Here is a 24,985-nt window from a genome sequence, read left to right as displayed (position 1 = left end):
ATCTGCCTTTTCCTGAGAAGAAGAAGAAGAAGGCCACAACTTCACTCCGTGGACTCAAAAAAAAAAAAAAGAAAGTAAGAGAAAAACGAGGCCTACCAGAGAGGAACGACTTCTTCTTATTCCGGATCACGGACGGTTGGTGGTGACGTCATCCACAAGGCCCCAAAGCTGTTGAATCGCAACAGGGGGAACCACAATAGTTCACGCCCCATATGCTAGCCCACCCAGTTGTAAACACAGTAAAGGCTAATTGGAACCAAACTCAAGTCAAAACATTGGAATCAAACAAACTTCCCCAAATGAGAAGGAAAATTCCCGGGAGGTGGGACTGGGGGGGGGGGGGGGCGGGGGGGGTAGTACTTGCGGTATATTTTTGAAGTTTTAGTTTGGCCCACCTCAAATCCATGGCCGCACACGCTGGTTTTTTCTGTTTGTTTGTTTATTTGTTTTTGAGGGTTTGTACTGAAACCCACCACAAGGGGGCTTCACCTTTCAGAGGGCTGTCTTGCTATCCATAGTTAAACTCAACTTTTTTGGGAAAAAGTGTCGTTTTGAAAGACGTCTGAGCGAACCCGACAAAAGCTAGGATAGCTATCGTTTTTGCAGTTTTTGTGTCCAACTAACGAGCAAAGTACGCTGAGGCTACTGCTGCCGTTGATTGGTGTTTTTGTTCTGCGCTATAACAAGAAAAACATCACTGATGTAGGTCCGCGTGGTCTCCTAAACCCACGTTTCATTTTTGTAGGGAACACTCTGTGCAGGCTTTTATTTCAAAATAAACCTGTTTTGGCGCCATATTCAAATTTCAGCCAGGACGGAAAGACGGACGGATGGATGGAAGGGAAATTGTGACATATCAGAAGTTGGGTTATTAAAAGGCCAATTGTGTGTCTGTAGACAGTTATTTTCAGTCGTTTAGAGTAGCGAACGTGGGATTTTACATCCATTTCAGTTCGTTTGGAATAAACGAAAAGTGTTATTTTTTTCTGGACATACTTCATTTCATTAGAATGCTTTGTGTTTACAGTGCGAGGGCATATTTGTCGGAATTTCAGGATTGGAGAATCATAATAATTTGAAAAACTCTGAACCTTGATCTCAATTCCAAACCTGGCGAGAGCAGCAGATCATCCCCCTCCCCTACCCTTCCCCCTGCCGTTCTTCTCTGTTCATCCTCCCAGCTTGTATTCATCATTAAATCCCTCCCGAAACCTTTGAATCACCTCTTGTAGTAGTGCTGGCCGGTGTTCCATTCCCCTACTTTTTCCTCTCCTCCAGATCCAGGTCTGTAGATCTCCTAGAGACTACCACCACCACCCTTACACACACACACACACACACACACACACACCTATTCCTCCTCCTCCCAAATCTGGAAATTCCGCTGCCCTGCCGAACAGCAAAACCCAACATCTTGGCGTAACGAGGGGGAAAAAACATACTTATCACAGTGCTCAATATCTGCCTGCCTCTTTACGCGTGCGTTTGCGCGCGCGAGAGAGAGAGAGAGCGAGAGAGAGATAGAGAGAGAGGTCTTATTCAGGAGCATCCTGCGCTATCTGCCAGATCTGGAGGCATGCCAGCACGCGCCCTGTGAAATCAGCATCGCGGCGCGCGGACTTGACAAGTGCGCCTCCCCCCGCGCTTCCTCCCCCCTCCTCACTCCTCCTCCCCTCTCCTCCTCGGAAGGCTGCTTGACAGAGTCATCCTCCCTGCCTCCCCCCTCTCTTTTTCCCCCCACCTCTGGCCCTTTTTTTTTTTTTCTTTTTCCTTTTTTAAAGAGGCTCACAAGACGCACGTTGGACATTTTGCTCCCAAGCCGCGGCAGCAGCGACCAGCACATCGACCAAAAGGGACATTCTGCCTTTTTTTTTAATCTCCTCCCTCCGCTTTTTAATTTTTTTTTTCTTTTATTGGCTTTTTTATTGGAAGGGGAGAAAGACTGTGTGTGTGTGAGAGAGAGAGACGAGCGTGGTTCGCGCAAAGCTGCCACTGACACAGGAGATTTTTCTTCTAATTTGTTTTTTCTGGGGCCGAGCTTTTTATTATTATTATTACTATTATTATTAAATTCATTTTTATTTTTCATTTTCCAAAAGGGGATAATCACAAAGTGACCGGATCACCGGACGAAGGGACACCAGGGACTTTGACGTATTAAAGGGGCACCTGTGGATGCAGCGACCCTTGACGTTTTCCACTGGACCACGGCAGCCTCGCGCCAACACATCCGGCTGAGAAACCACCTGGCACCTCTCTCCACACGCATACACATTTTTTTAATTTTTCGTTTTTGGAGCTGAAATTCCCAGAGCCATGCTGCCGAGCGGCCCCCTGCTGCACCGGGAGACGCTGCTGCCGCCGCTGCTGCTGCTGCTGCTGGCGGCAGCCGTGTGCGGGCGCGCCGCCGCCGCTTCCTACGTGCCGTGCCAGCCGTGCGACCAGAAGGCGCTTTCGCTGTGCCCGCCGGTGCCGGTGGGCTGCCAGCTGGTCAAGGAGCCCGGCTGCGGCTGCTGCCTGACGTGCGCGCTCGAGGAGGGTCAGCCGTGCGGCGTGTACACGGGGCCGTGCGCGCGTGGCCTCCGCTGCCTGCCCAAGAACGGCGAGGAGAAGCCGCTGCACGCGCTGCTGCACGGCCGCGGGCTGTGCCGCAATGAGAAGCTCTACAAGCTGCTGCATTCGTCAAGAGGTAGGGCGCTTCGCAGAGGCGACTGATTGGGAGCAGGCGCGTGCTGGGGTGGGGGGGGTGGGTTCGGAAGAAAAAAAACGGGTCAGTGGTTTTTAGGCGCTGGATTAATTGATTTGAATAATTCATGGCAGCTTCTTTTTTTTTATTATTTTTTTTTTTTTTCATTTGGATTATTCTATCGGGCTCTCACCTATTACGTCACCGTAGGGTCGCTGCCGCCTGATTGGCCGAGGCGTGGGTTTTTTTGTGTGTTTTTTTTAACTATCACCTGCCCTTCATTGTCTGCTCCGCTGATGAGTGGGAGCTGGAAACAGCTGGACTGGGAAGAGGGGTAAGTTTAGGAATTCTAATGAAGCAAAGAACTCCCAACCCAGTCGTGCAGTCCAGTGACAGGAACAAGAAAGACTGATGTCCTCCTGGCACCAGGGGCATTCTCAGAGGCTCTCTGTGGGGCAGCAGCCCCCCCAACCCTAACCCCACACCACAATGCATATACCTTTTTTAATGCAGGGTCCAGGATGGGTCATGACAGTCGTCAGTTCTCTCTTGTCAGTCGAGGAATGTTAATTAAGACCCCCTGAGTGACGCACAGTCCCCTGGTGATGCAACAGTCGTGGAAACGGACAATTGGCGCCTGACTGCACTCTTTTGTCCACGGGCCAATGGCGATTATACAAATGTTTTTGTTGATTCGTTGACCAAAAAAAGCCAACAAAACCATCTTACCTTTTCCATCAGGGGGGGTCCTGGATGAGGTGTCCTGATTTTTTTTTTTTTTTTTTAGACAAACGAGAAGCTTAAATGCTTCAACCCCTTTGGAGCAGGAGCTGGCGAGGTCCAAAATTACCCCGGGCCCTCTTGAAAAGACACCTGTCATTATAGAGGCACACGACTGAAACCCCCCCCCCCCACACACACACACACACACCCCCTGACCCCGTGAACTCTGTCAGCAATTGGTGCCGAACGCCAATCATCTTGTCAACTCGGGGCCCCTTCGTAAATCAGCAGCAGGGCTTGTGTGTGTGTGTGTATGTGTATGTGTAGGCCTCAAGGCGCCTTCAGCCAACTTGAAACAAGGGAGATGATTACAGGTGGCAGAGGGTTGCCCCCCCCCCCCCCCTCCCCCCCCGGATGACAACGGGCGTAGGGCAGGCCAGGGACGATCCATCCAGCCGTCTGTCTTGCAGCTTTTGTGGGAATCATCACCACGCACTCACCCTCCTCAGTCCCGTCTTTGTGTTCCACTCTGCTCCGCCCTCCCCCTGTACCTTTCTTTCCCACACTCCCCCCTCCACTCCCCCCCGGCCTTGGCGACCGTCCCTCCCGGTCGTTTTTTTCCACCTCTCTCCCGTGCACCAGCTTTCCATTTTTGTCTCCCGCCGATTGGAGTTGAAGCGGAGCAACAGCAGAGCCCGCTCTGGAAACATAAATAATCCAGTTGGTCCCCGTGTGAAACCTCACTGGGCTGAGGGAGGAAACCGCAGCGTGCACGAGGCTGTTCGCAGTGGCAAGACAAAAAGAAAACAGGGGAGATGAGAGTGGATGATTTTGGTGGATCTTGAGAACCGTTTGGGTCTCTTTCATTCATCCTCCCTTCCATTTTTCTCATCCTTTCTTCCTCTCCACTGGCGCTCCTCATCAAACACCACCCCCACCCCGCTCTGGTCTTGGAGCTGCAGGCAGGCGGGCCAGAGCTGTGCAGTGATTCAGCAGAATGCAGCCTGCTAAGCGTGGGCTAGTGACCTCTCTGTCCCCGTCTCTCCGCCAGCTCTGCGCATGGCAGCTTGGTTCCCTGGCCAGAATTCAAAGACCTTAACGTGCGCAGTGAGGGAAAGTTGAGAAAACGTCAAGTTTTGCATCAAATCTACTTAAAGAGGCGCAGGTGTGTGCACAAGCTCAGAGAACAGAATCGTAAGATGCATCCCTGCGTGATGGGCGTTGCCAGCAGGTGAGGAAACTCCATGTCCGGAGCTGAATGGAGTAATAGAAGGGAAGCGGCTAATTCCCGCGAGGAATCCTGGGCCTTCTTCATCTTCCAACAACTTGGACGCAGAATTGAGGAGGAGGGAGGCGGGAAGTGAGAGACTTGATCAGTCAGCGCAGGTCAGATTAGACGAGCCTGGCGGATTAGCAAGTGAGGACTTGATTGGACTTGGACTCGCTGATCTGCTCTCAGCTTTCTCCGGAGTTTAGAGTTGTTGGCGGGGGGAGGGCAGGTTGTATAGGAAACAGTGTCAGCAGGAAACTACATGGAATCCCTCCCGCTTGTCTTTTTCCAAGAAGCTGTCATCATGTGGACGGATGACATCAGCGGGCTCTTCATTACCGTCCGGCGGGGGAGAGATCGGAGGCTTTAGGCGTCATCTGCGACGTGGCCGTGACCTTGTTTCACCGCCCGGCTAGCTTAGTAGCTTAGCGATCACGTCAATGCAGAGTCAAAAAAAGAGAGAGGGAGGGAGAGAGAGCGGGGAGTGGAAGGGGGGAAAGTGGCGGTGGGCGTCATCCTCCGCAATTTGCAATCTGCCAAAATGAGGCAGGAAAACGGGTGCGTGACACGGTGGTGGAAGTGGGCCAGATGTGGCTTAGGACACATACAAGGCTAATGCATGTTTGAAGCCCCGGGACAAGTGGAACCGAGCAGCTCTGACACGCTCGCCGTGGAGCGTAGGAGCAAGCGAGAGGGGGCCGCGGGTGGCTGCCAGAGGAGCACGCGCCAACGATTCTCTGCCGGACTCCCTCGGGATCTCGGCGGAGGAGGAGGAGCGTTTGCTGGAAAAAAAAGAAAAAGGCCCCGAGAGTGTCTAGAGGGATCCAAAAACAGGCGCTGCTGGCGGTTTCTCTGGCCCACGTGACGTGTAATAGCAGGCTTTTACAGGCCAGCGCGAGACTAAATATCTCGTTCACGTCGCTGGCTATAAAAGTTTTAAAACCCCAGCGCTCCGCAAGGACCCCAAAGTGGCAACCGGCTTCGCCGCAAATGGAGGCTGCGCCGCCCTGCATGTCAACACGTCCAGTCTGAGGCTGGCCAGCCGCTGCTGGCTGCGCTAAACAGCCGCTCGACCGTGGTGCCGTGAGATCATCAGGTTTTTTCTCGCCGCCAGGGCCACGAAGTGGTGCTTTTTAGTTGCCTCGGGTTTCACCCCTGGTTTGAAGCAGCAGAAGAATGCCTTGAAGTCGCTGCTGGGCTGATATTATTACACCCGCTGACATTAGTCTCTCAAGTAATAATCGGTATTGTCGCTTATTTTAATCCCCCAGGGTGCCTATAATTTGTAAAGCTTGCAGCGTGAAATTACCGGCCCCAGTTGATGATGGTAATCCAAGCGCGATTTCAGCCTTGACCTGCTGGCCTTGTGTCTTGGGGGTCGGCATTCCTGTTCCAGCAAATTTGTCTAGTCAATTCCCACCAATAGAATGAGACCCAAAGGCTCGTTGTTGTCACTCTGTCAAAAAGTGCCACGATTGCAGAAAAAGTGCCACTCAAAGGCGGCAGACGCAGAGTTTAGTTTTTTGCAGCGCTGGGGAAATGGATTGCGTTAATGAAAAAGTTGCAGCTTTTCCCCAAATTGTCTGCCTCATAAAACCCCCCAAAAATGCCTCAGGCTCTCCATAAAAATGTCCATCCTGTTGTTTTCAGAAGGCGACGCTCATGACGGCGCCGTGCTGCCAGTCCCCGACTTCCAGACCAAGGTGCCCTTGTACGGGCGAGACCACAGCCGCAAGGTGCAGGCCATGAAGCAGGCCAAGGACCGCAAGAACCAGCTGGCCCGTGTGGGACAGACCAGCATCCTGGAGCCACTGCGCGCGGACAAGCTGGAGCCAGAGTTTGTAAGTGCAGGAGGCAGGGTCCCAGGAAGGTATTGATCCCGATCTCGCTCTCCATACATGCTAATGCTCATCTGTGTTTCCTGGAGCGCAGGGGCCTTGCAGAAGACGACTGGACAACCTCATTCAGAGCATGAAGGACACCTCCAGGGTCTTGGCGCTCTCGTTGTACATCCCCAACTGTGACAAGAAGGGCTTCTTCAAGCGGCGGCAGGTACAGACATTCGTACTCAACCCAACTAATTGTGAGCATTTTTTTGTCCAATACTATCATGGAAATTGCAGGGATTATGGGTGTATTTGTCGTCAAATTGCCAAAATGCACAGCTATGGCATACCTAAAGAAGGACGTGGGCTTTTACCCCTTTCCTGTCATTTATTACCTGAATTCACAAAAATGGCATACCCCAAGACAGAGGTGGGACCTTTCAACCTTTACTATGATTAATTACCTGGGCTCAGTTCTGATTTGACTACTACTTTGTAAATGTGGATTCCAACTGTGAGGATCGATCTAACTCAGTAGACTTAAGCTGTAAGTCTTGGGAATTTCAACATTTTTTATAGGAAACGTCTTGAATTTGTGAACAGAGCAGCAGGAGGTTGTCGCTGCTTTCACTGCTGCTTTGCATCCCAACCCACCTCTTCATTGGCCTTTTATCTCACAGTGCAAGCCGTCCCGCGGCCGAAGGAGGGGCATCTGCTGGTGCGTTGATCGCTTCGGCGTGAAAATCCCCGGCATCAACTACGCCGGCGGTGACCTGCAGTGCAAAGACCTGGAGAGCAGCAGCAACAGCAACGAGTGACAGCGCCGGGAAACACCCGGTTGCAAACTCTCTGAGCCTTCCTTAAAAAAAAAAAAAAGATAAAAGTATATTTTAAAAAAAACTGCCAATCAAGCTAGCACACTTAATGACTGCCAATCAGGAATATGGCACCAATGCTTATACATACAAACATATATATCTAAATATATACATATATATATATATATATAAATATATATATATATGATCAGGTGTGATGGACTGTGTTTTCTTCCCTTTATTTTTCATGAGAGCTACAATGAAAAAGCTTTTGAGGTTAAAAATGTCCCGACTAACTGTTCAGCCCTCATCTCTTTATATCCGTGTAGACGATAGAGAATTCTATATATTTGTATGACATTGATATACCTATGAGTGAACTGCTTGATTTACGACTGAGACAAGACATATTTTCAATGTGGCTAAAAATGTTGGCAGCGGGTGGCTGTTAGCAATGCTAAACTAACTGACAATCCTGCGAGTTTCGTCCATGAAGATGGGATTTTTTTTGTAATATATCGACTAGCGACTTGCACACTACCTGTTTTTTGTTTGTTTGTTTTTTTGTTTTGTTTTTCCTGAAGGTGACTTTGTCGAGCTGGAAAATCAGGTGACGAATCCTGCAGCGTTTCCGTAGCAACCTGCAGACGCTACAGCACATTTGTCACGACACGGGGGAAAACCGAAACGAGAGAAGGCAAAGGCAGAGTTTGTTGCCTTTGATTGGAAATTGAAAATTAAGGGATGATTGTGTTTAAAAACACACAACACACTTCAAGAGTTTGGACCTCTTTGTGAGACTGTAAGGAAACCTCATACTGTACTTTACTGTCAGACTTCCTATTTAACTCTGGCCACACGCATTGTTTTCCTCAACTCCACTGTTTGCAAATGTTTGTACAGCGTCTCCGTGTGTGCGTGATTTTGTGTGTGTGTGTGTGTGTGTGTGTGAGTGTGTGTGTGTGTGTGTGCGTGATTGTGTGTTTGTGTGTGTTAAACTGTACTGTACGTGCACTTGTGTAGTTCTCCATGATGACAAAAACGACAAAGCTCTGTGTGTTTGGTTCAGTTTTTATCGGGTTTTTTCTTTCTGTTTTTGTTGTTTGTTTGAAAGTTACCCAAGCTACTGTCCGACAAAATGCGACGCCGCTTTTTCCTGCGCAAGCAAATGGTATGCAAAAGGCAGCACTCTGTCCCACACGCAGGGTCCCCTCTCCGCCTCCACGCAAATCGGCCCGGCCGCCTGCTTGCCCCCGAGGGCCCCGTGCCGCCCTGCGGACGACGGTCACAGAGTTTGTATGTAAATCCAAGTGCCTTCTGCCCAGCGCCACTTTGAATTTTTTTGATTTGCATGCGGGCCCCAGCGGCGGCGGCCGAAAGCACAGAGACGTGGGAGCTAATTAGAGAGGGTTTGGGAGTTGAGGGGTTGGGGGGTGTGTGGCCTGAAAGATTTATTTTTGTTAGACTTTGGTTTGTTTAGTTCTCGGTGGGTTGCAGACAAAGACCAGTCAGTCTAGTGCTGCTAAAGAGAATTTGTTTAGGAAAGAGAATTTTTTTGTTTGTTTGTTTGTTTGTTTGTTTTAATTATAGCTTCAACTTTTTTATTGATTTCTTTCTTCTTTGGGACTTCTCAGATAAATTCATGACAATTCAGACATTCCCGATGCTTTTCGCACAACAGGTGATGATTAGGAGGAGCGTGACTGGGCTCATCAGCCGATTCTTTCCACTTTCCCCTCAGTGCTGCTGATTCCAGCACACACACACAAGCGCGCGCGCACACACACGCACATGCAAAACAAAATCTCAATTAGGGAAAAAAATAATAATTAATGTGAATATTATGGTGAAATATATATATTTATCAGGCATGTATTTGATGTACTCATAGTTTTTGTTCTCTTATTTTGTAATGACAAATCACTATTTAAATAAAGTTCATGTAACCACAAGTGTCTGCGTTTGTCCTCTAGAATCTGTGGCTTCTGTCTCCATCAACTGGTGTCTTCATGCTCCCGATGTTTCAAAGGTTGAAAGACCTTAACATGTCTTTAGCACCACCCTGTGGTCAAAAAAGTGCAGCGATATGACAGCAGACGGTGACCGACAGATGGAAGCAAAGACGGGCGTCGTCAGTTTTTTAACTTCCAAAAGCCGTAAATTGAGGAAGAGCGCCTCTATGAGGCAGAATGCATTAAGGATTAATCTGTTTAATCACACATGGTTAATTTTCCTGCAGGCTTTGAAATAATTTGTCCTTCAGCAAAAAAAAAAAAAAAAAAAAAAAAGTAGGATCGAACTTCAGCATTAGCATCAATTATTTGAAACTTAATTGTTTATATTCACTCGATGCAAGTTTACTTTAGCTGGCGATACACTAGCTTTACACTGAAATGCTAACTCAGATTCAGCAAGACTCTCACGTTTTATTCGCAATCACTTCTTTATTTCCTTTTTTCACTTTCTTCTAAAAAAAAAAAAAAAAGACCCCCAATCGTTTGTTTTATATTGGAGCTTGGCAAGATGCATGTTTGTTAAAACACAGACAAACAAGAAGGTTCTGACATCAGGTTGTTGTCGTTTTTTAATTGTCTGTTAATACCAGTAGTCTGCAAGCTACAACGTAAGAGAAATTACCAAAAAAAGAAAGGAAAAGGCCACATCACCTAATAAAACAAACAACAAAAACACCAAACATGATGGAGGCTCCTCCTTTCTCAATACACATGGCACAAAAAAAATAAAACAACCCACTAATAAAAGTCACAACCAGTGAAAGCCGTGTGGCAACTCTGCAGCTCTAAAAGGCAGAGTCTGCTCTTACACTATAATAAAAACCTACACAGCAAGCTGGATCCTACCCTCTTAATCCTTTTATCGCAAAGTTTCAAATATCGTCAGATGAGCTACAGACACGCGCACGCACATACACCAAAACACACACACACACAACAAGCACACACACACACACACATACACAAGGAGAAGATAATACATAGCTTAGTCAGATGTTCTTTGTTTCCCACGTACTTTACAGTTTCTTTGTTGTCATGACACCATTTTTTCTTATCTTTTTTAATGTTTTGTTGTTGTTTTTTTATTATTGTTATTATATCTGGGTGGAGTCGGGCAGCTCCAGCTCCAGCTCCCCCAGGTACTGGCTGCAGTTTGGGTCGCCCCTCACGGTGGGGGCTGTCGGGATGGGCCGGCCGGTGTGAGGGCTGACGCACCAGCACTCCCCCCTCTGGCCATGCAGAGACATCTTGCACTGGAAACGAGGTGTAAAAAATACAATTAAATTTCGTCAGGTGTGCACGTCGTCATCTGGGGGTCAGAGGGATGCAAATTCTATGAGATCAAATTGGGTCTGTTTGGCTAAGTCAACCTGTTTGAGGTTATACTGCCCCCTCTTGTCACAGTTGGGGATGTGAAGGGCGTACAGGTCCTCCAGGGGGCCTCGGTTATCTCTGAAGGGCATCTTGGATATCCTCTCCAGGATCTGGTCCAGCTCCTGCTGACACTGGGTCTGGACCACAAAGGAGAAGGACGGTCACAGCGACAGGTGTGGGTAAGGTCATAGTGGTGGATGTGTAATTTTTTTTGTTTTTTTATTTATCCTGACAAAGTGGCTATAAATCCGGTTGTGCAAATAAACTCTGTTCTGATGGGTTTGCACACAGGATTTATGTCCAGACAGAACCTTTTAAATTACATTTTTGGTCGGTGGCTCAGGTGTGTCAGTGTGCAGCAATCCTTTTTTATTAGTATCAGATAAGGATAAAACCAGGGCAGCAAAAATTATAGAGTTTTCTTCTCAGGCTTTGAATTGAAGTTGCATCAAGTAATGTTTTGACTCTTTATACACAAGAGCTGCATCTTTAAACAATGAAATATTTTATAAATTCAGCATAATTATTATGGCAACATCAACTTCAAACGCCTGACACTATGTTGAGCTCGATTGAACTTGTGTACGATTATGTTCTCAGATAATAAAAAAAAGTGCAATTTTTCATTTGTTTCAATGTTTCAACTTCCAGAAAGCTGAGGAGAATTTGAAAGGGACCTTTTCTTTTTTCATTTGTTTTGGTTTTGTAAGAAAGTGCCAAATTTAAACCAAAGTGCTTTTCATCGGCCGGTTAAAAGACAGATCACACGCAGAGTGAGAGTTCTCAGGACGGAAAAGCTGACGCATTGTTTTTGGACCGCGAGAAAAGTGCATGTTTAGTTACGTAAGAAAAGACGGAGCACCGGGCCAGCAAACAAAGCTGTTGAGACGCAGAGAGTGATGGACAGCTCCTTCTCCTTAGAGGAACCCGAGAGAAGAACGTTCTCAACATCCATGAGAAAATGTGATATCATTTCCCGGGTATTTTTTTTTTTTTTAAAGGACTCTTGGTTGGGTCTCACCTGTTTGGGCCGCGTGGGCTTCACCTCCTCCACCTTGTTGGTCTTCATCTTGGTCTTCATCTCCTGCCGGTGTTGGCGCACGGCGCTCTCCTTGGGTCCGATCCAGGTGGTCTCCTTGTTGGGCTTCCGTACAGTGGGGACCTCGCTGGCGGCCAGCTCGGGCGCGGCCGGCTCCACAGCCTCACCTGAAGGACGGGAAGGGGGATTGGTCGGAGGTGCAGTGTTCATATACAGGTGGAGAACAGAAGACATCCCATTTTGCCCTCTGGCGGACAGTAACAGTGAGCAGAACATGCCTCCAGGCCTGAAACTCGCTGACCTGCTTTATTTTTTAAAATACATATTTTTATAGAGAAAATGCTGGGCACATATTTTGAAGGACACACAATTCAATTCAATAATTTCAATAATTTATTTACAAGCCATGACAGAAAGTGGGCTAGCATTTCAATTTTAGTGGAATAAATTTGAGTGCCATGGAATAAATTTGGGTTGCGACTTCATGTTAAGGTCCTGAGACTTCACTAGTTGAGAAGCACTAGTCAATGGAATATGTCTCTCGGCTGTGGGAGGAACCAGAGCTGTTTGAATGGAATTTAATCAGTGACCTCCGGTTTTTCACCACTGTAACACGTGATTTTGGAGACATTGAAGGATCAGCCCCATCTTGTGGCTGAAGAAACAGATTTCCAGTATTTTCCAGTTGACAAAAAAAATCAGCTAGACGCTCATTGACGGCTGACTATTTCTGCCGGGCTGCAACAAGGTCGTGCAGACAAAAGGCTGGTCCCTCGCTGCCACACCCGAAGAGACTTCTGTTCCCCAAGAAGATCGTTTCAGATCCTGGAAGTCGCTGCCTCACCGCAGCCCCAGTCATTTTTTTTCTTTTCTCTCGACAGCAGCCACATGCAGCTCGGGTTAACAAGCCGGAGTGCCGAGAATAGCGGGCCGCTGGCCACTGACCCTGAGTCCCAGTCAGGTTGGTTTTTTCATTTAATCACCACACTGGTATGCCAGCAACAGAGCGATGCATATCTGGAACCTTCGCATCTGGAATCAGTCTGACGTGTCGTCACTTCCAGGGCATCCAAAATGTGGGGGATGGGGATGATGGGAATTTGAACAGCGTCTGCCTCATTACTTCAATTTTGTCCATGTAAATCGATTTCTTTCAACAGAAAAAAAGGGGAAGAAAACTGTGTTGCCATGTGGCAGCTGTAATTTTTGGCCTCGCTAACAGAGTTTACAGATGCCTGGTTTGGGTTCCAGATTGGCTTTAACATTAAAATTCAATCTCACTTCTAATATTTTGTGTGGAACCTTTGTCTCCCTCTTCTGCCTGGCAAATGGGGACAACAAGATAACATGCAAACCGACGCACTTCCTGTTTGAGTAGCTAAATTGCCCGGTTTTATCTCTGGAAAAAGGTAAATATGCAAAGCCGATACCAGTTATACGCCACAACGGAATGTGTCTGCAGATGCTCTGCAGTCTGGTGCAACAGAGCCAGAGGTCCAGCTCAGGGCCATCAGGTCCAGATAAACATCATCATCATCATCATCTCATCATCTCAGTCTGTCAAAGAGAAACATTTTATCATTATATTTGTATTTCTTAAATTTGACCTGCAATTTCACCTACCAGCCCCGTCAATAAAGTGAGAATGTCTTGACTCTGCTCAGCCCGCCACGCGGGCAACCCTCGGGTTACAGCTTTTTCTCAACGTTTTGCCGCCTCCAAGACATGGAATCCAGACGCAGTGTCTGTGTCCTTCATCCTCCGCAGGGTAACCCGAGACGTGCGGACAAACACGTAGCCTGCAGGACACACAAGCGCACAATTCCCAGAAACAAAACAAGAAGCGGTAATTGCAGGGGGTCAGGACCCCACTCCTCCTGCGAGGCCCTCTGTGATCGGCGGCCCGTTCCAACAGGGATCAGCAGCATCAACAGCCGAGCGGCAGGGCCGCTGTCCAGTCTGCTGCTTGAGTTGATCCCGGACACAAAAGGCCGCGAGGCTCCCCTTTCTATATCTGATCCCCGGTTTAAATTCCCAGGTGGCACGCACGCCAGAAGTGTCATGTCCAGTTGTTCCGCATTTCTGGTCAACTGAGCAAATGGCGGACTTGGCCGTGGGTGTGGAGACACAGGGGGGGCTAGGAAAGATTCCTCTTTCCTGCTGCAGGTGTAACGTCTTCATGCTGTTCTTCCTCCGCAGTGGTCTAAGGGACTTGCTGCCAAAAAGTTGCAGGTTCCACCTGAGGCCGTACCAGTGAGCAAGGGACCACTGGAGAAACCTTATCATGCTCACAGCTGCTAAAACGAAACCCTTCTCTCTCACGGAGACTTAAAAGGAGCTGAAACAGGCCTTACGAGGGGTTCAAGCAATGGACCGTTATCCATGGCCCCGGTGGGATGGCGTTTCTAGAAAACACAAGCTCGGCAAAGCACAGATGTGTTTACCTTTGCAGGCTTTCCTGAGATCTGCGAGAGTCGTCTGCAAGCAGGCGCTCTCGACAGGCTGCAGCACGTAGGCCGGTTCCTTCGGTTGGCCGACGGCCCCAATAGGTGAACTCGGGGCCGTTTGAGCTTCAGGTAAAGTAGGGCAGCAACCGGGACGTGCCGGGACGTCTCCCCGGTTCTCCGTGAGACTGGGAGTCACCACGGGATGAGGTTAATCTCGTGCTCAAGCTTGAGACGACCAAAACATTCCAATGGTTGGGAATTGCAAAAAGTGCAGGAAAAGAGGCAGTTTTCACAACATTGACCGAGAGGGATGCATGAGTTGTTCATACTTTTCCACCCGCAACAACAACTTCCTGGAAATGTATCCGTAGAGAGGAAACGGCTACCAAGTCTTTGGAAACCAAGTTTTTGTTTTTTTTAAATGGCTCTATAGTCCTCACCCAGCAGTATGCAGAGACCACCAGAGAATTGCAATGAAAAAATTTTGTCCAATAGTCAATTAATCGATTAATGGGTTAATCATTTCAGCTCTTCAATGAGGCAGACAAAAATAGAAAATACAGTAGATAGTAAAAAACCTAGTCCAGTGTCAGTAGCTGCTCGCTCAGACAGTGTTTGGATTGTCTCCACTCAGCCCTTTGACCCGGCCCTGGGCTGGGGCGTGGGGGGAAAGGGGGCTGGATGGATGGATGGAGGTTATCCCGGAGCGGCCCAAGAGGCACAAAGGAGATTCTTGGCACAGCCGTGCTCCAAGTGCACGCCTGGTTGGGGAAAGACGGCGCAAACAGGGAGCAGCGGGCGCAGGGGGAGGGATTACCGGCGAGCTATTTCAGTCCCGCTGGCCGCCTGCTTCAGGTACGCAGGAATGCCCCCGTGTTAGCTAACAGTGTTGTTGCAAGCGACCAGATGGCACAGGAGTTTTCCACGTTTTTTTCTTTTCTATTCTGTCAACCCCAGTTTTTTTCCCCTCCATAACAGCTTTTATAACGCTATTTATCGGGGAAAGACCCCCGTCGGCCCGTCGCTGTTGGGTAACCGACTCTCGCCCGGCACGGCAGGGTTTAGTGTGTCCTTCAATTAAGCGAATAAAATGTGCAGCCCTGGGGTGTCATCCTCTATTTTTAAGTCCATGAACCTGGAGCCGCCGCCAGGTCATACACAGGGTTTTTCCAGTCAAAACAACACGCACAAAAAAATCCCCGCTACCTCCATCCAGTCTCATTAAAAGGAACCTTTATTTGGGTCCAGGTTTCTGTGGGAACGGAATATCGAGTGATACTCCGCACAAACAGAGGAGCTTAGCGAGGGGAAATGACGGCCGGCTAAGTCCGGAGACATTCCAACCATCGGCTCCAGAACCAGAAGCGGCGAGATGAAACCTTCCTCTTGTTAGCAGGAGCCCTAAAATAAAATTAAAAAAACTGAAATTGAACCGGTGGGTTTCGTCCCATGTTTCATCATTAACCCCCACGCCCCACCCCACCCCCTCAGACTTCCCCTTTTAACGAGCTCAGACTGACACTTATTTACAGAGCGCTGTAAGGGGGAGGTGGAAGGGGGATCTTCTGTCCAGTTTCTCCGAGAGTCAACAACCCTCTTGACATTGAGCCTCCTGTCGGTCAAAGTTAATGTCAAGGTTGCTGCTGCAGCTGCATCCTCAGACTTCACATGTGTACATACTTTCTAGTGAGAGGATGGGGAAACTCTGAAAAAGTTTTTTTTTTTTTTTTTTTTCAATCTGAGCCGTCAAATCTCTGGAACGCCCGTCGCTCCAGACCCACCCTTGGCAACATATCCCAAGGAATTCCCAAAACTGTCCAAAAGCTTCTTTTTTTTTTTGGCTTTCATGTTTAGATTTTTCAAGCGCGTGGGACCACTAACTTTCTTTATTTCTTCAGGAATGGCCTTTGACTCAGACTTTCCGTATCGCCATGTGAGAAGAAGGGACTTCCGGCTTTTGACAGCTCAACCCGTTGGGAATTGGGAGGAAGAAGAAGAGGGACGTCCTAGAAAAATGTTGAGTCTTTGGGCTCTGGGCTCGTGTGCTGGAAAAAAAACGGCCTCACAGGTGGGTTTGTAACTCTGGATGTGTTTCAGCACTGAGGTGGTGGTGGGGGGTGGGAGTCTGGGGGGGTTAACGACCTTCCGGCCTTCTCGTCGCCGCCTGTTAGTCATGGAAAAATAACAAATAATGTTGTTTGTGAAGCATAACTCTGGATTGAAGTGGTTATTGTCGTCGTCGTAAATGGATTTCTGAGCAACGAGGGACAAAAGCCCCGTAATAAACTTCCCCCGATGTGCGAAACAAAAAAAGCAAAACAAAAAAACAACAACGAAAAAAAAACGTCGGAACATTTGCAAGATGTCGGCGTTTCGCAGCAGGGAGTTTGGCTTTTTGCCGAGCGTTCGTCGAATTTTTTTTTTTGCACGTCCTCGACAACTGCTGCTGATGCATTACAATTAGGGTGCCGGACTAAATTGGAAAACAGTGAACAAATGGCGAAAGTGGAGAGGAAAATGAGCCTGCGGGAGTGTGTGTGTGTGCGTGTGCGTGTGTGTGTGCAGCACATTTAATCCCGACAGTTTCATTAAAAAACAAACAAAAAAGGAACAAAATGAATCCAGAAATTATCGCTGCAGGCTTTGTTTTTATCGTCTCCTCGTCCCAGTTGGCCTCGCTGCTTTCTTTTTTCTTTTGTTCCTTTTTGTGTGGTACGCAGCAATTCTCCTACCTTTGACCTTTGGCGCACTCAGCCATTTGGTGTGACGGGCCAGGAGAGTCTGGAGAGCTAGATAAGACCAGACCTTTCTTTCTTTCTTCCTTTCTTTCTTTCTTTCTTTCTTTCTTTCTTTCTTTCTTTCAAGCCAATTCACAGGGTTTCTTTCTGAAGGAGGTGCTTGGACTTTTCCGGGAGCCTTTGGTTCTTGTGGTGGAAAAGTACAGGCTATAGCTCGAGAGGGTTCCTACATATATGGGACTGATTTCATGTCCAAAAACAGAAACTCATTTTACTGTCCCCCGGGTGTTGAAAGCAGGGTTTCAAAAATGGGCGTCTGAATGTTCCTCCATCGCTTTTTTAAAGTGACAAACGCACTGATTGAAAGAGGATTCTGCGGAAAAGCAGCCAGAATTTGATTTGATTTTCTCAATGGAAAGACTGTCAGCGCCGCGCTGATTGAGACGTATTACCAGACATCAGCGGACTGCGAGAGCTTAGCCTCACTGTCTTTGTTAAAAACTTTTTTTTTCTGTCTTTTTTATTTCGGCCTGGGCCCTGGAGGAGGAGAGTCTGCTCAACCGATTAGTTTTGATTCCTTTTGATTTTTTTTTTCTTCTTTTTCAAATTTCCTTTTTACCGTTTGGCCTTGACAAGACGGCTTGGACCACCTACACCTCGGGTCTTTTGTAAGAAAAATAAAACCATGCAGTTCGTCTCCTGCCAGAAAAGAGAAAACTAACTGACGATCCATTCGAACGACTGATTGGCCTCCTTCTGTGCAAGTCTTCACACGACACAACGTTGCACCTTGCCACTTTCTGTCATTAGTTTTAAGGTTGTGTAACTGCTCTTTAGGACCTGGTTCGTGTCTCCAATGCCAAAGCTTTTGCGACCACCGCGTCACGGTTGAGTTAACGTGTATAGCATCAACACCAAATCAACAGTGATGCAGTATCACGATACTGTACTTACGATTTTGATATATCATGTGCTCAGTATCAGAATATTCTACTTACAATATATAATGTGTTCAGTATTTCACATTACGGTTATCGTGACCAAAATGATCACGATTATCGTTATTATCACGGTATTGTTGAAATGTGCTCAAAATGCTAAGAAAAAAATGTACTGAATGATTTCACTGCACACACTGAAATCATTTAACCAAGTTTTATTTTGAAAACACAAATAAAAGAACAAGCAATTCCTCTAGGATTTTTTATTTTATTTTTGCTTAACTCGGAACGCTGTTTTCCATTTGGAGTTCAGGTAAAGATGGAGTCAGGTAAAGCAACTTTAAGGACGACTGGTTGGGGTTAGGGATAAGGTTGGGTGCAGGTTGAAGTGAGGGGAACACATATCGACGGGTGAACAGATTCCGACATAACACCGGCATCTGGAGCTACGACGGAGTATATAACTTTAGCAGCGGAGCTAGCGTTGTGCCGGAGCAGAAACGGACCGAACGTTCATCTCTAGCATAATTATTGTGTGTCTGCCTCACTTCTGAAGCAGCGTCGGCAATAAATAAGTAGCAGCGACCGTACCGAAACACAAGATGCTGTTTTGCTGCTATAAGTGCCGTGTGCAGAGACCTGCAGACGTGACTTGCTAATGGCACCAATAATATGCTGTAATTTTAAAGGAGTAACGTTATGACCAGTTTCTCCTCAGCGTCCTTGTAATAGCCAAAATACGGCCAGACTTCAGACTTTGTCTTTTTTGACGGGGCGCTGAACTTCCTTCCGCCCCGTTTATGACCAAAGATTGTTTTCTGTCTGTGTCTGAGGGACCGATGCAGCTTTTCTGAGCAATGAGTGGAAGGTTTTCAAACCGCGGTAATCAAACACGGTTTTCACAATCATTAAAATTTGAAGGTACAATAACCGTCAGACTATTTACCGCGGTTTATCATTTTACCGGTGACTTTTACATCCCTGTCTGATATTATACTCACAATATGATACTGTATATAATGTGCTCAGTATTGCAATATGTATCGCTAGGTATCGTTATATATATGCCACAATGATCAGCTTGCCGTCCTCTAGTGGATGAAAAGTCAATAGGGCAGAAAAAAATTGTTGTAAATATTTATTTATTTTGCCAAATTGCATGCTGACGCCATACCAACACGCAATATCACGATTCTTGCTCCTTTTTGATCCTTTTTTTTGTTTGGTTTGGTTTTGTTTTTTTCCATGTAACACTATAGTTCTGTCGTTTATCTTTGCAGTGGGAGTTCTGAGGCCAAAATAAACTCCGACAAAGCTCAAATTTTTTCAGAGCCCAGCAGAAATTACACCCCCCAGTTGACTCTGCCTCTGCTGGACACCGACGACACCCGTGTGTGTGCTTTTACGTGTGTGTGTGTGTGTGTGCGTGTGTGTGTGTGTGTGTGAGCCGCAACAATCAAGTTGTCCGTCATGTGTAACCCTCCAAAAACACAACTCCGGATCCGAGCAGCGCAGCCTTGTGTACTCGGCGGCAGTTTACACTCATTCACATCTGGTCAAAGCATGAAGTCCATTTTTCCAATCAATGCGGCCTTGCAGCAGCGCCGCCTCACCCAACCACCCACCCACCCTGTGCTCCACTCCCACCGTGGAAATGTCAACATCAATACTAGTATGTTTTCTGTGCTCATCCCCAACCGAAGGGCAACTTCTGGGAATCCTGCACAGTGTTCCCTCTCCCTCTCTCCTGACTGCCGGAGGGGCCAGCTGGTCTCACAGAGCTCAGCCCCAAGTTAACTTTGAGCAGAGTGACAGTTCCCTTTGTGTGTCTCTGTTCACTCGGCTCGCATGAGCACCGGGGCGACGACTCGCCACATACTTAAACAGGTCTATGCAGCGCAGATCTCAGGAAGGGCTGTGTGCACGAATGAAAAATCTGGTTGCAGAAATAGGTCAGTGGTGCTGCACAAGTTGTGCGCGCGTGCACGCACGGAAAATGCACAGAAAAAATGGAGGGGGGGAGCCAAGAAAACGCAACCTTCTAAAAGGGGAGAGGGTTTGGGAGAGCAAAGGTGTTAAGGTGTATTTGGGGTTTAAGGTACATTTAATTAATATGATGACTGTCTTGGTTGCATGCAATAATGCAGCAATCACAGCAAAAAAAAACAAAAAACAAGCAGCATCATAAGAAATCATGCCCCCCCCCCCCCCCCACCCCCCCCCCCCCCCCATCACCACCACCACCACATGCACACACATGTTGATTGTTAACTTGACTGGCTAAGGCTTAACCTTCATGACAAAGCAAATATTCCACCACCACTACTCCTCGTGCAGCTGTCTAGACAGTGCATTAAAAATTGATATTGGGAGAAAGAAGAAGAAGAAAGAAGAAAAAAAAAAAAAGGGGGGAGAATAGGGAGCGAGAGGATAGGAGAGAGAGTGGGAGTAAAAAAAAAAAATAAAAAAAAAAACAGGTTTCCTCCGGCGAGAGAGTGACTGACCACTGGTTTGCTCCCGTTGCTCCTGGCTGGACGCGCCCGCCTCGGCGTCCACTTTGCGCCGGCACTGGCCCTGGCCCTGCACCAGTTGCTCCAGGGGAAGCTCTGAGTCGGGCGTCGGGTAGCACCGCAGACCGGTGGCGCACCGCGGGGTGTACACGCCGCACGTCTCGCCCTCCTGCCGGGCGCACACGGGGCAGCACCCGCAGCCCGGCTCGCGCACGATCTCCGCGCAGGTCTCGGTCAGCTGCGGGCAAAGCGCCTGGCGCTCGGCGGTGCAGCCCGGGCAGCGGAACACCATCTCGGCCAGAGAGGCGCCGGCGAGCGAGGCGGAGAGGATCAGCAAGCTGCAGCCGGCGTACATCAGCATTGTTGCAGGCGTGAGGCTTTTGGTCATTATCACCGGGGCGATGGGAAGGCAATCCCAAGTGGGGGGAAAAAGAGGGGGGGTTGAGGGGGGATTGAGGGTGTGTGGAGGTGGGGGGTGGGTTGGGGTGGTGGTGGGTGCACGCGAACAGGTGAAGCCGGGGACTGGGAGGTCTGCTGGGTCCTACAAATTCCCAGGTTTGCTCTTTGGGGTCCACAAGTTGGCGTTGATTTATCAGAAGTCACTTGTTGTTCAGATATTTGAATTATTTTTTGTTCTGCAATTTGTATTCAAATGTGTATCTAAATTGGATTTATTTAAGTGAGATAAATTATTATTATTATTATTATTATTATTATTATTATCATTATTATTATTATTATGTTTTTCACAAATTGACAGAAATTATTACATTTCTACTGTGACGTCTCACACAATTAATTTGAAGGTCCATTTTCAAATTGATTTATTAGCAATAAATGTGATAATGTGAGATATAATTATGAGATATAATTCTGAAAAAAAAATCCAGGTCCTTCATCTTAAGCTAAGAAGATTTAAAACAAAAACAAAAACAAAAAAACTTAAAAACAGGGACGTGTATCAAGCGTTGTCTGCAATACACTTTCTTGCCATTAGATGCCACTAAATCTCACACTATGGGCCTTGAAACAGTCATCTTTATTTCCCTCACATCTTCTGAAATAATAACTGAACAGTATCAGGTCTCTGGAAGCGCTAAGATTCAAAACTGCTTCCTGCTCACCTGAAAATGAAATTCAGGTTTTAAAATTAAAAATAAAATTTGGATGGCAGTAAACCATGGCGCCCCGACTGTAAGGCTCCCCATTAAGTCACTTACACCACGGCAATGTTTGCTTCAATCAGCACAGTCTGCCCCCAGCACCGCCCCTACCCTCCTCCCCAACAGACAACTCCCACCCCTCCATCTCCCAGAATGCATGAATAAACAAACAAACAAACAAAAGGACTATGTGCGGCGCATTCCTTACATGGCCGGACCTCCCCGCTGCTGCAGACATGTCCATTGACACTCAATTAAAGAAAAAAAAATGAAAAGCCGCCGCCGGCCACCCCGCCGACTCCTGCACGCCCCCTGCACAGTAATGCCACTGTTGCTGCACACATGCAGCAATGTTTCCTATTGATCAGTCGCTCCAAGCCTCCGCCCGCCCAACAAGCCCCTGTTAACCCCGTCCGGGCGTGTTAGGCCAATCTGTGTTTGTCTGCGGGCCCTAGAAATAGCGTAACAGGCCAAATATAAATGCAGATTATTTTTTTCTGTGGGTGGGTGCCCCCCGGCACCCCCTGCCCCCTGCCCCCCCACCACCACCCCAGACCCTCCAGACCCCCCAGAGCCCCTTCCCCTGGTGATTAAGCCCATGTTTGGCCCCATTCAACAGTGGCACACGGTGGATCGTCCATGGGTGTTAAGGGGAGAAAAAGACACATTGCTGCCGTCTCAGGTGGCGCAGGTTAGGTTGGCGGGGGGCAGGGGTAAGCGGGGGGGTTAGTGCCCAGAGGGGTTTGTTTGCACACAGGGCCTCGTATGCCATCTTGTGAACGCCGTGCATGGAAAAGGAGGGCGGCCAAAGCGGCCAAAGCGGCTAATAGGCCCTAACAGGCCGCAGCCGCTGCCCGCCGTGTGTGCTAAGTGATCCCCACCAAGGTCGGCAACTCAAATTTCCTCCCCGCGGAGCCGTTGGGCAAACACAAACTCTGGGTAAACTTGGACTTGACCGGGGGGGGGTATGTATGGGATTGTCGATGGGCCGAAGACGCACACAGGGAGGTTTGTGTGTGCGAGGTCTTAATTACAGCGTAGGACGGCTGGCACCCCCTCCTCCTTCCGCTGACACTTTTTTTTTTTTTTTTTTACTGTATCACAACACCATGTTTCATCCGTCTGACACGCAGTTATTAGCTGCATAAACACCTGGAGCTTTTTTTTTTTTTGCTTAAAATGTAGCCATCAGCAAAAAAATTTACTTTAATTTCGCAGTGATTTACACTAAAGTCTTTTTTTCCTTTCGTTTATACGGCTCTGAGTGACAAAGCGATCACAGCTAACATCTGAAATTTTCACATATCCGCCAACCCTTCAATATCAAGTGTTTTTAGCTAGTTTTAGTGCTCCATAATCTATTGGGATCCTTTTAGTTGCCATGAAAGTCAGACACAATTCCTGCAAACTGCTGCTCGGAATCTCCAGAAGAAGAAGAACACGAGGAGGAAGAAGATGAAGAAGAAGAAGTGAACTTCTGTGCTAGGAGTTCTCATGGATGCTTTCAGTAGGACTGGATGACAAACAAAGAGTCAGCTTTGTCCCGATGGAGGAAAATACTTTGACTCCAGCTGTGTTTGGAAAGAAGTTTTGCAAAACACTGTTGTGAAGCAGCTTTTTTTTAACCCAAATATTTAATTGGAGACATAGATACATCCTCAATATTCAGCCTTGGCTAGGCCTCTGCCAAATATTGAATCCCAGTTGATCCGTTGTGACAAGAAAACACTGACCAGGCTGATGCCGGGCTTCCCAATGCCATTGGCCTGCTGAATTTTGAGCTGCTTGGCTTCACACTCAGTCCTCTGAATCAGCAGAGGGCTGTCTTGTATATTAAACCAATACATGTTCCATCTGTTTTTAAAAATCAAGCTACAGCTAACAAGTCCAATCACCAAATTTATCGTCTTTTTGGCTGCATTTGCGTTTTCCGAGCCATCCAAGCCCATAAAACGTGTCTGAGACGTTCATTTTCTCCGACCGTTTGTAACTGATTGCGCCGTTTGCTGTTTTGTGGCTACGTTTGCTTGGACTGCTGATTGGATAATTAGTCAGGGGGTGTCGGAAAAGCCATCCGTCATCCTGATTTGCCTCCGTCTCGGCCTCTGTGGCTGGATTGTGCCTTCGCTGTACATGTGATGTAAAGTGTGAATTCAAGAGCGAGCCATCCAGACTGTGTGTGCGATGCAAACGTGTGTCGCCAAGTGGAAATGTTTACCCAAAAAATGACACACATCAAGCCCCCACGTGGAAATGCTCACATCACAAGCAGCAAATGGAAATTTAAAAAATGCCCCTGTGTGTGTGTGTATGTGAGCGCGTGTGTGTGCGTGTGTGTGGGTCTGCATGCCACTGCGTGGCCCAAGTGTAAGTGTGTTTGTTTGCTGCCTAGCAACAAGTGATGCATGTGCAAATGAGGGAAAGTTCTCCTGCTTTATTTGGTCATGAAAAATCCTCGCAGGCTACGTCGTTGTCGACTCTGAGAGTCCGCCGGAGGCTCTCAGCCTTGCTGCTGTTGTGTGTCGTTGTGTTGTGTGCTGATGTCAGCAGGCATTACAACAATCGACTCCCTGACATTACCGCCTGCTCTTGCAGCACGTGTACTGCTGCACTCATTTAGCAAGTCGCACAGTCGTCGTCTTCGCACTTCATCCAAAGCATATGAAATCCAAGGCCTTGCAAACAAACTGCGCTCTATAAAGCACAGCTCTGTGCAAGTGAAAATCAGAGACGCACTCTCGGATTTTGTTTTTTATGGGTGCCACGACACGGATATGGCTCAGCCAACATCTGCCAGCGGTGTGAGATGTAGTGTGAGATTAAATTTGACAGCTGGCATTTATTAAAGGCCGAGCCAAAAACCACAGTAAAAAGGTGTGGTGTGGCCCTGTGCTGAGTGCGTACATTCAGTTTGAAATGATGTGTCCTGCTGCCGGGGGTGATGTGATGGAGACAAAAATGTCTGTTATGGGGTTGTAAAAGTGACAAAAATATCTACTACTAGCTGAAATAAAATAAAAAATAAATTAAAAAAAAATGTATATATGTATAAATATGTATATATATACATGTATATATATATGTACACATACATATATATATACATATATATATATATATATATATATATATATATATATATATATATATATATATATATATATATATATATATACACACACATATAAATAAAACAACTAATTTGTGTTTTAGTAAAAAAAAAAAAAAAAAAAAGTAAAAATTTTTTACAGCATGTCACACCATTAAATCCAACACAATTTAACACAGTGGGCATTTACATGTGTTTTGGTGTTTTATCGTCGGAAGTCGATGGATTTTGTGTCTTTGCTGCTGCTGCTGCTTGGGTTTAGTTTTGACTTTTTCTTTTGCTCCAATGACATAACTCTTCGATTTATGATATTTGCTAAAGTGCGC

At 47.3% G+C, this 24,985-nt stretch overlaps 2 protein-coding genes across 3 annotated transcripts; one reads left to right on the top strand and one right to left on the bottom strand.

The window, feature by feature from the left end:
- Positions 1–1,793: 1,793 nt before the first annotated feature.
- Positions 1,794–9,277, top strand: LOC142903131 (insulin-like growth factor-binding protein 5). 2 transcript variants are annotated; one of them, XM_076048613.1, is made up of 4 exons: positions 1,794–2,689; positions 6,333–6,520; positions 6,612–6,731; positions 7,186–9,277. In XM_076048613.1, exons 1-4 carry the CDS (start codon positions 2,317–2,319, stop codon positions 7,321–7,323), a joined length of 819 nt encoding a protein of 272 aa, XP_075904728.1. In that variant the 5' UTR covers positions 1,794–2,316; the 3' UTR covers positions 7,324–9,277. The 2 variants fall into 2 exon arrangements, with proteins under 2 accessions (XP_075904728.1, XP_075904727.1); XM_076048612.1 differs by having other exon boundaries at positions 1,798–2,689; positions 6,330–6,520.
- Positions 9,278–9,889: 612 nt separating this feature from the next.
- Positions 9,890–20,808, bottom strand: igfbp2a (insulin-like growth factor binding protein 2a). Its single transcript, XM_076048651.1, has 4 exons — positions 20,382–20,808; positions 11,734–11,918; positions 10,709–10,849; positions 9,890–10,591 (listed from the first exon to the last, which is right to left on the bottom strand). The coding sequence occupies exons 1-4, from the start codon at positions 20,773–20,775 to the stop codon at positions 10,433–10,435; spliced, it is 879 nt and encodes a 292-aa protein (XP_075904766.1). The 5' UTR covers positions 20,776–20,808; the 3' UTR covers positions 9,890–10,432.
- Between the last annotated feature and the right edge of the window lie 4,177 nt (positions 20,809–24,985).

Source organism: Nelusetta ayraudi, unplaced genomic scaffold, assembly GCF_046127955.1.
Source record: "Nelusetta ayraudi isolate G7.1 ecotype Tasmania unplaced genomic scaffold, CSIRO-AGI_Nayr_v1 ptg000106l, whole genome shotgun sequence".
In the NCBI taxonomy this organism is placed as follows: Eukaryota; Metazoa; Chordata; class Actinopteri; order Tetraodontiformes; family Monacanthidae; genus Nelusetta; species Nelusetta ayraudi.
This window is presented reverse-complemented; position numbering and strand designations above follow the sequence as displayed.

What these genes read in the sequence shown, in the direction of transcription:
- igfbp2a (XM_076048651.1), bottom strand. Translation starts at nt 20,775, where the DNA reads ATGACCAAAAGCCTCACGCCTGCAACAATGCTGATGTACGCCGGCTGC. An exon ending in GCAACGGGAGCAAACCAGTG is followed by an intron (nt 11,919 to 20,381) that starts GTCAGTCACTCT and finishes CCCGTCCTTCAG; the next exon opens with GTGAGGCTGTGGAGCCGGCC. An exon ending in AGCCCACGCGGCCCAAACAG is followed by an intron (nt 10,850 to 11,733) that starts GTGAGACCCAAC and finishes TTTGTGGTCCAG; the next exon opens with ACCCAGTGTCAGCAGGAGCT.
- LOC142903131 (XM_076048612.1), top strand. Translation starts at nt 2,317, where the DNA reads ATGCTGCCGAGCGGCCCCCTGCTGCACCGGGAGACGCTGCTGCCGCCG. An exon ending in GCTGCTGCATTCGTCAAGAG is followed by an intron (nt 2,690 to 6,329) that starts GTAGGGCGCTTC and finishes TGTTGTTTTCAG; the next exon opens with AAGGCGACGCTCATGACGGC. An exon ending in GCTTCTTCAAGCGGCGGCAG is followed by an intron (nt 6,732 to 7,185) that starts GTACAGACATTC and finishes TTTATCTCACAG; the next exon opens with TGCAAGCCGTCCCGCGGCCG.